Source organism: Opisthorchis viverrini, assembly GCF_000715545.1.
Source record: "Opisthorchis viverrini unplaced genomic scaffold opera_v5_404, whole genome shotgun sequence".
In the NCBI taxonomy this organism is placed as follows: domain Eukaryota; kingdom Metazoa; phylum Platyhelminthes; class Trematoda; order Opisthorchiida; family Opisthorchiidae; genus Opisthorchis; species Opisthorchis viverrini.
In genome coordinates this window covers 40,205-50,484 of record NW_008752056.1, presented here as the reverse complement: position 1 = coordinate 50,484, position 10,280 = coordinate 40,205, and the positions used below count along the sequence as shown (strand labels likewise).

Sequence of the window (10,280 nt, the reverse complement as noted above, 5' to 3'; positions counted from 1 at the left end):
CCGTTTGGCGCCCCGGCAGTAACCTTATGGAATCCCAAGAGGTGGACAGGAAAAGAGTAAGGCTAGTGGAAGAGAACATAAGCGCTAGCAAACCCAAGAATTTGACTGGGGGAACCGGAACCTTCCTTAGTCTCACGGTATAAAATCCCCTAGAGACTGTTTGGGTGTGGCTACTTCACAGAAGAAGTTCTGAGCATAGGATCAACGCAAACGCTGACGCGGTAATACTGACTGAATGGATCATTGTTGTGTTCAATTGACCATGAGTTGATGAGGCCTTATTTCGCTCCTTATTTGTTTCGTTTTTTAGGAGCTCAAAGGATTCCAATATCAACAGATTTTGGAACCATCTTAAGCATTGTGATGTGTCTGTAACTCTATGATGAACTTATTACAAAGTGACGTTTTTTGTTATTTCATCGCTTGCGGGAAACTGGAACTGGATGTTACTTCTGCTGGATCATTGGTGTTGAAGTTCCTGTCTGACACTTCAGCCTAGAGATTGCAGTGATTTCGGTTAATTCGACACTTTTGTGGGTTTTTTAGTAACAGTTTAACCCAAATCTACGACATACATTTCTCCTCCGGAGAATAGAATTCTTCCTAACGGAATAATTTTGAAAATACAGGTAAAGAATTGTTAGATGTAACTTTTTGAGTGGCGACAAATGATGAAAGATGTTTGGATATTAACATGGTCGCTCTGGGTAATGATGTCCTACTTCCCGACCATTATACCGATTCCGTACCGCTATGCCCTTTTTCTTTTCTGGATTACTACCGGTTCGTTTCTAGTCGGACAATCAGCATCGTAGAATACCTACGATGATATTATGTAACGTTGTAAGACGGACAAAATCAGGGTGTCTTTGTCATTGAGAAATGAACAGCTGCCGCAGTGGTTCATTCTGTTTCCATTCCTATCATTTCAGGGCCAAACGTAGCTTCGCCGGGTCATTACGCGAACAAGTCATGCAGATGGAACAAATGCATGTGGATCCTGGGAGTATGATCAGAGCCAGCCTGAAGTCAAAGTAGGTAGACCCCATTCTTTCGTATGCATGATCTGATTTCGCCACATCGTTTTCTGCTTTCTAATCGAGCCTGACCGCGAAATTACGGTTTTGCTGGATCAACGGTTCTCCTAAACAATCCTAGTGTGGTTGGTGCCCACTGTCAACTGCATACAGTTTGTATGCTAAAACTTAGAACAACATTTGGGCACGGTAGATCTATGCTTTTGTTTGTTTGTTACACTATCACCGGAGCTGCATGCCTATCAAACACTGTGGGGACAAGAAAAACGCAACATTGTATTTGATTGTTAAACTTTGTGTTTTACCTCGTATCAGGGAACTGCGACGGTAGATTCTCTTTCTTTCTGTGTACGCCGTCTTCATTCGTGATGAAAAATTAGTTTTTCTTACTGTTATTGATTGCCCCACAAGTAGACAGCATAGTCTTCGGCAGAGGAGGCAAGCTGTCCAACTGCAACTGAATACAACAATTTACCAGCGAAAGGGTGTGCGTTGAAAAGTATTAACTGTGTTCCAAGGCACATATCCTAATCCCAGTCATGGGTCCGCAACTTGGAATTTCTCAGAGAAGAGTTTCATGATTTAGAGGAGCAATTAGGTAACAAACGAAAATGATACATTGGACCTGATGTAAATTCTTTGAGACCGACGGTTGTGAGAACCTCTTTCATTGCGTTTAGAAAAAGTCCACAGCCCTTTCTCCGTTCAATATTTTTTGCTTCAGGAGGTCCATTTTTGTCGTTTATTTGGTGGACTCGTACGCGACTCCCACCAAGTCAGAAGCCAACCAGTCAGAGACAGTCACACTGTTAGGCTAAACTTGTTTCCAATACTGCTCCTCTGCGGGAGGCACCTTTCTAAGCAATACCAAAAAAAGGTGACAGCTACACCAAATTTGTTTTTGGTTCACAGTGGGTTGTAACATCCTTTTTGTGTGACAATTCAGGAACGCTTAGCATGTAATAATTTCGTAATTCAGTGAATTAATCATGCAAGCAAAATGTTCCGCTGATCGATGCCTAATATCGATCAATCCAACTGATGAACTCGGCGAACTGACCAGCAACCAAACTCAAACCCACACAAAACAACCATCACCACGGAATTGGTTGACGGTTTCGGCTGTGATCTTGGACTTGCTAGCTAGGTAGAGCCATAAACAAGTGAAGCCATGACAGATGTGGTTCAGCGAGTCTCACATTATTTTTTCAATCTGTGAAACCTCAGTAGCGTGCCTTCATCGATAGCGCCTCCACGAACTTGTGTGTTTCCGTCAAGAGGTCGTGAATAATGTCAAGCGGAGTCAGAGTGATCGAGCAATTGTGTACGTTGTGTACATTGAAAAGTCATTGCCAGATACGGTGTTTATTTCAAAACTTAAATGATTGATATCTTCAGTATGTAGTGCGTGTAAGGAAACGTCTCTTCCCGAGTATAGAGGAGATCAAATGGCGACTTACCCCTTCCTAAGGGAACTTACTCAACACTGCATAAGCCAATGTTTTTCTCTGCAAACATTCGTTTGATGAGCCTATATATTTATGAAACTCATGTATATCTAACATTAGAAACCCCAGTTTCCTTACATCTGCTATCTTCTGGCTCTGTTGTAGACGGACCTCAAGTCTGTCCATCAATAATTCGAAGTTGAAAACATTTTTTCGCTCTCAAAATGTGTTTTCTCATACATACGCTAACTGTTTGGCAGCAGACAGTCAGGAACTTATGCTGTCGACAAGGCTTATACCGCCGTCGATTTACGGACAAGCGCCCCATTAGTCCACAGGCCAGGTGAACATTTGGGGACATTCACACCTAGCCAATTTTTCCTTCCCACCCTTTGTAACTTACCAATGTAGTTTAGACCCGAGGCCCTGTTGTACCATGACCGGCAACGCAGTGGCTCATAACGTCTTTCTCTTGAAAGCTTCTCGTGGCTGCTCACTGAGAAGTCAGCTTGCGAAAGTCTCAGGGGGGAACTGTGAGGAGCACAACTCGTCTTAAATCAATTTGTAGCTTGGTAGCAGTCATGTACTATCTAAAGCAAGATGTTTAAACAAACAATAGGTGCTCACAGTGAAACCGCCCGAGAAAAATGCGCCGTTGAATTCACCAGCTATCCCGAGGACACGCTGGTTGCAGTGCGAACCACTTGTCCAATTTCATGTAGGATTCAAGCCTCCTCCAAGTTCCTTTGTGGAAATTTTGCTCTCCTACCGCATTTTGTTGAGATCGGTCTGCATGGGCACCTACTTTCGTCTGTTGTTACTTTGCGACTGATATCTAGTAAAAATGACCGTCTTTGGCATCCTCAACCAGAGCAAGGTTGATTCGCCAGTTGATTCACTGACCATTTCTGAATGGACAGAAACCAAGAAAATGCGATGGACTACGTGCTAATGAGAACCTCTTGTTTACTCTGGGACTAACTCCATTTTTCTGTGACTCCTGTTCAACGGTGTCCAAAGCCGTACTTTCACTGTGGTCTGATCAGTAGAGTCTCAAGTGTATCCATTGTTAATTTTCTATCATAATATCCTATATTGTCACCTCAGTGCTTTGTGTATACCATTAGTCAAGATTGCCGTTTGCCTCATAAACCCCTACTTTTCTCTGGTCGGTGCGACCACCGTGTTCCCCAACGGGACAAACTCAAATGTTGCGCGCTCCAAACACAACTGGACGATAACCAATAGACTGGCAGGTAGTTTGTGGAAGTTTGAGATTGCAAATGATTGTGGATAAAATAGAATGGTTGGATGGAGGACTGTTCAAACTGTAATGGTGTGAATACCTAATAAACTAATCCTGAAGCGCCTGCAAGCAACGTTATTTTGGCATATTTGTCATATTTTGCCTTTCAATCAAAATTGTGGGATTGTTATTCGTTCCGATGGAACAGAGTTTCCTTCCATTCTGTGGCACATATGTAACCTTTACTGTTCTGTCTGTGCTTGTAAAACGTTTGGGGGGTTCCCTTTCTGTTATTTAGGCTCTGAATAATCTATGAGGCCTTCGAGGCCACCACTGTTTAGTAGTCTGTCATTTGAAGAATGCTTCTCGGTGCTAATCATCTTTAGCAGTTATCGGTGCTTTGAAGCACTTAATGAAGCAAGGAAGACGGGTTTCCATACTATGTGGCACACTAAAATACATACAAAGGTTGTACGAATTATTTTGAATGGTGCGAAGTTGCTTCTCCCCTTCTTTCTTTTAAAGGTATTCTTAGTAGGAAAATCCAAAACAATCGAAATATTCACTGGGTGTATCATAAACTCTCAAGTTGCACGGTACCAACTTATTCTAGCACTTTCATTCTCCATATGTCACTTTACTTTTCTACTGAGCTTACGTACCCCACAAAGTGTTTATTTTATGGCAAATTACAGTGTTTTAGAAGATGTACTTTCGTAAGTTCTCAGTTCCTTTTGGTTGGTTTCACAGAGTGTTGTTCAACTTCCAACTAAGATAGTTTGCTCTCCACTCTCGCACCAAACTGGCTTTCTGTTCATATCAAGCTCATCCCATCTGGCTAATTTTTCTCTCTGGCTTTCAGAGTTGTGAAAAAATCGGGCATATTGCGAGCTTTCCGCCGTACAAGGGGTTCGGAGGCGCTACTTAACCTATGTCCAGGAGCAACTGTTGAACGTACACGAACACTCTCCGGTCCTCAGACGGTCGGTCAATCGGACCGTGAGTGGTTTTACTTTTCTGGCACTGTGATACCGTACTGTTTATCACATTGCTCCTTCATCTGTCCTTGTTCAGTATGGCACCTTAACACGTTCTTGCGTACAGCCGGACTTCAACAAAATGCACTGCAACACAATTCCTATCGCGGCTCAGCTCAGCAAGTCGCTCCAGTAGTGCAGGACTGTGAACTAAAGAAAAGCCTGATGAACTTGGAAATGCTTGACGCTCATCGCACCTGCGCGCACCCCGGAATAAGGCAGACAACAGGGTGCTCGTGCTTGTATCTGCGTGCTCTGGAAAGCTTGGTGGGCTTAAATAGCCGGAGAAATGGAGGAACTGTGCGGACCCTACGAAAATGGGTCCCACCTGGTACGCACAACAAGCTCAAAAGGGCTTTTGGTGATTGAAACACTCATCGATGAAAACGAACGTTTAAATCTCGAGCAATAATTCAGCTGGGTACCTGCCATTGCTCAGGCGGATTCCTGGCTCGCAAAGGAGCCGCAGACCGTGAGCTTGTAAACTTCGACTGCTCCTCTCCTTCAAGCGTCACTGAGCTTCCTGACGAATTCCCACCCCATATGTTTAAGGATTGATTTGAGAATGCTTAGTCATTATTTATCCACATATGGATGGAAGAGACCGTCCCAGTCAACTGGCGTGAGATAATAGTTGTGTCCATTTTCAGAAAAGGTGCTTGCACTGAGTTTAGCGGCGACAGAGGTAGTAGATCAACCCCGATCTTAACTGTGCTCCTTGTTTCCCCTATTCTATTTATTACAAGGGCGCGTAAAGACAGGATCCGGGAACATCAGGTTGTGCTAAGCAAAGGTTGTAGAGACCGCACCTTCACACTCCACCAAGTGTTAGAGCATGAGTATAGGTGCGTACAATATTTTTGTTTCCTGACTTCAATAGTGCACCCGTTTTTGTCGACCAACACCGATGTGTTACAGGTATGCGCCACAATTTCGTGAATATCATACTTGTGGACGTGTGAAAGTGTATGGGGAGCTCTCCAAAAGTTTCCAACAAGGATGCCCTCTTTCCATTTTTGTTTACTGTCGTCATTCACGACGTAATGAGGCCAATTCTGGATGCTCTAGACGGTGTTCATGTCTGTTCCAGGAAGAACCTTGTCTATCAGGAGTGTGCAGTTGACGTGCTCATTTCTGAACGGGGGGAGGCTTACTAGAAAAGCTGACCAGGATCATTCTCAGTCCTTTGTTTTTTTGGTTGCGCTGTACTGTGGCTTTACTCTATGCTACAGGGGCGAAATGGTTCAAGTGGATATAGCTTGAATTTACTGACCGGAAGGTCCGTGGCTCGAACCCGACCTCTACCTCTCCACTTCCGCTGCCTAGGCTTGGGCGACCCAGTCCTCGTGCTTCCTTCAGTTCAGGTAGCAGCTAAGCAGCGGAAGGGTGTTTGTTACAGCTGGACGATTTCTCTATGCTAGTGGGAAAGACGACTAGCTTGTGGCACAGAAAAGATCATAGATATCGACGGATAAGCATGTATGTCTTCCAAGAGTTAACGGAAGTACTGGATCTCAATATGAAGTCAGTTATCTCTAAAAGTTTTCCGTGTTGCATTCGATAGGGTTTTTGTACGTACAGACCTCATTCCCACTTTCTCTTCAGCTTTTATTCGACATGGTACGTGGAGAGCCGCGCCGTTTGTATTGGTTTTAATACCTTCAATAAAGTGTTGTCCGGTTGCTGTAGGATCTTGTCTTACCAATGAGTTTCCGTGTGTTTGCCACCCATCAAGATCCACTGACTTTCGTTTGTACACCTACTCCACCAGTCACTGGTTGCGGTTTACTAATCATTTCTAATCTATCCAACAACACAACGTTCGAACCTATGCATGCCTGCTTCCTCTCTGTGCTCTCTCCGCTTCAGATGGCTACGCGTTTTCACAGGAGGAACGTGGTGTTGTTCGGCAGTCCGATCTTATTCGCGCGTACGACTCAACCATAGGGAAACCGGAAGGCCGGTGATATGTTGCCAAAATCTTTCTACCCTTATCCACCTCCGTCTGAGCTTCATCTGTCCTCCGCTATTCCAATCATACATATTTCGATGTGCAATTCGCCTCCGGTCCAGTCTGAGAACATACGTTCACAGCCTTTTAGCGCTGTCATTTAGGCAATCATTTTCAGCATTCAGACCATTCATTACCTCTCGTGTTCATATCAAGTACATTTATGTCACATACTCTGCTACGCATTGCTTTCGCCACTTTTATATCTTGCAAATAGCTTTGTTTCCTCTCGCATTGCCCATCCACCGATTTCTTGTCTTGGTGCACTTTTTGGTCTTTTGTGAACAGCACATACATATCTGATTGCTGCTTGCATGCACCCAACCCTGGAACGTTGGTGCACAGATAGATGTCTACATCAGTATCGCTCCCAATCCACCCTTGCCTCTTGTGTTTGGTTTCCTGATTTCCCCGTTCCAAACTGACGTGTACCCTTGAAAGTGTTGTGCGCCATTGATGAACTGTTCTTCTGTAACTGTCTGACACTTGTATTTACATTTATTTCAAGCAGCTATTCATTCCTCGTCCATGCACTATTTTGTTAGCACTGACGTCGGATTTTTCTGGCTCTGTGGGTATGGTGAATCTCCTGTCAAATATATACGAATTATTATACGATCCTGGCGTTATGTTTCAGTAGGAAAGGGTGTTTTTGTATCTGTCAATCGTTTCGGCTGATACGATCCCTTGTAGAAGAGATGGGTGAGGTGGCTTAAGTGGTTAGAGCGCGAGTCTACTGACCGGAAAGTCCGTTCGAACTCGATCTCGACTCCCCCTATCAAGGCTTGGGCAACCTGGCAGTATCCCAGCCCTCGTGCTTCCTTCGGGTGGCATGGCAGCTAGACACCGCCATACATTGTACTCAGTATAGCTTTCTTCCATCCAGGTAATATGAAAGTTGTGCCTATCAGCTGTTTGCAGTAACTTATAATCAAAAAATGCTCAAGCTCTTAAGTCCGATGTACGACAGGTTGGTTTTTCACACGTCCTCCCATAATAAACTTGTTATCGACTGTATTGAAGTTTCAAACTATCATGCATTTGGAGGGCCTGTGTAATGCACTATTGACGGATTCCATTGATTAATTCCGAATTCAACCACCTGCCCAAATAACGTGATCATAATCATGAGAGATTGCGCCATCGTTGATAAGCATTACCTCACTAGACAATTACATCAGAAATGATATACTGGCCGAACTGTCGCTAGTAGCGTTTGGGATTGCGAATACATATCAAAACCTCAAAGTTATACACAGCGCGTTCACACTAACATCAGGGAAATTGCGTAATGGTTCCCGTACCCAGCCACGTGTCACTATGGTCAATCTTCTTCCCAGATGCTTTTATTCTCAAGCCCGTTTTGGATCCAGCGTTACCTAAGCGTTCGGTATTTAGCCGCATTCAACTTGGATCATTTTGAACCAAAAATTGATTGTACTTGTGGTCTCAGCTACCCACAAATAACCCACACCGTCAATATGACCATTTCGTACAAACGGAGTGCTTTTCGGCCCAAGACGTTTATTATCTGGAAATTGCTTTCACAATGATGTCACTGGCTGTCGGAGTTCCTGAAGACAACCTTACAGTGGGAACCTTTTTAGAAGTACATTGAAACCATATTTGCGGAACATACTCAAAGTTTCGATAAAGTGGTGGTTGCCACTGGAATCTGAATTAAAATGGGTAGACTCCAGAATAAGTGAATTCCCCAGTGAGCTTGTCATAAAATGAGTTAGGCATCATTAAATGTCTGAGTTATTCATCCAGCATTTTAACTGCAATATATTACACATCCAGTAGACTCAGAATTTGAAGACGTTCCTTCTCATTACCAATGACAGATTTACGTCAAAAACGTCAGTTTCACGTTTCCCGAACTAGATTATCACCACCTAACCTAGGGTGTATGATAAAAAAACGTGTCGTGTCCAGACCGAACACACTACTCATTAGGCTGCTGAAAAACACGAAAAGCAAGCACAGTCCGCAACAATCTGTAAGTTTTGTGCTCTTTTTGTACACAAAGTGCAAAATAAACACATTTGTCTATTACTTTGATGCCAAGGGGAGACTTAAATGAGCCTCTCGCTTAGGGTATACTTCAACCGAATGTATTGCACAAAGGTCATCTCATATTTCACTTGGTACGGCACTCGAGATATCGAAGTGTATTTTCCTGGAGAGACGTACTGCACGCAAGATTGTCGAATAACTTGAACGAAAGATTCTTGAGATCACATAACTGAGTCTACGGCGGCGCCACCTCAATGTCGGACAGACAGTCAGAAGTGATGAACACCGGAGAAGAGCGAAAATTAACCAGGAATTTCGAGCGAATATCGAGTACTGGTAAGCAATTTGGCGGTGACAAACTTGCATTTGGCAAAGGGTGCGTGACAAAATTAGGGAGCGTGGATGTTTTGAGGCGAAGCTACCACCACCCCCCAAAGCGACTGATAAGAGAGAGGGTGGAAATCACCAAGTATAAAAACGTTTAGGATGCGGAGGCATAGAACTGGCAAACGGTTTTAGTCACCCATGCTGACAAGCGGTGGTGTGCCATTATCAGTCATTAACTAAATTGATTTAGGTCAGACTCGAAAACCTCACATAGCCCTTCCCACTGGCCCGCTTGTCGTAGCACTAACTCACCAACCTTAGGAGTAGTGCATTACAAAGCTATACATGTATCGCGATATCTCGAATATCGTAGTGACTGAAACATGAGGCGGCCCGGTGCAGCACATTCAGTTGTCTGAGAACATCACAAACAAGAGATTCAGCTGGGTTGTAGGTGAGTCTCTCGAAAAAAAAAGTTTGCAAATGAGTGTATATTAGCTAATTTCGTGCAATTTGGTTTCAAGTAGAACATAAGTTTGATGGAAACGCGGGGACTGCGCCCACCTGATAAGCCCCAAAAAGGGCGAAACCCGTCGTGGGCTGTCGATGGATTTTCAGCAACCTCATGAGTAGTACATTACAAAGAAAATCATTAAAATTTTGAGTGATCTTCGCAGAGTCAGACCTCCAAACTTGACGCGAATTCGTGTAATTTATACTCTGTGGGCTTACGGTGTAATCCATACTCGCTCACAGTGACTGACGAAAAATAAAATGAACTGAGCCATGCACAGGATGTCCTGTTGATAGGTTCTCCGTATGCCTTGAAATTCGACCATCCTTATAACCTAGTCACTTGGCTATAATAAGCTTTTAGTTTAGAAAGTGTAATGTTTCACAGCCGTGGACATATCAATTATTTTCCAAACTTTTCTGAAACAAAGCTCATCATCAAACCCAGTAAGAAGCTGGCGTTAGCTGGGCTGATGGGCTGCACTAGCGCACTAAACACGCGCGGTCTTGATGGCATTCAGCAACACTTTTAGCAGCATTTGTCGACCTCAGTAATTTCGCGAGCCATTGAATACACGAATAAACTAACCCACAGATTGTGTATCCCAGATATCATCGTGTTATGTGAAACTCTGGGAGGCA

At 43.8% G+C, this 10,280-nt stretch overlaps 1 protein-coding gene across 1 annotated transcript in view; it reads left to right on the top strand.

The window, feature by feature from the left end:
- Positions 1 to 7,377, top strand: part of T265_10713 (hypothetical protein) — a gene marked incomplete at both ends in the record, with an annotated part of 59,388 nt that extends 52,011 nt beyond the window's left edge. The window contains 3 exons of the mRNA XM_009177170.1: positions 933 to 1,034; positions 4,594 to 4,730; positions 6,638 to 7,377. Of these exons, the coding sequence (XP_009175434.1) occupies positions 933 to 1,034; positions 4,594 to 4,730; positions 6,638 to 6,735 (337 nt within the window). The remainder of the gene's footprint in view (positions 1 to 932; positions 1,035 to 4,593; positions 4,731 to 6,637) is intronic.
- Positions 7,378 to 10,280: the final 2,903 nt, after the last annotated feature.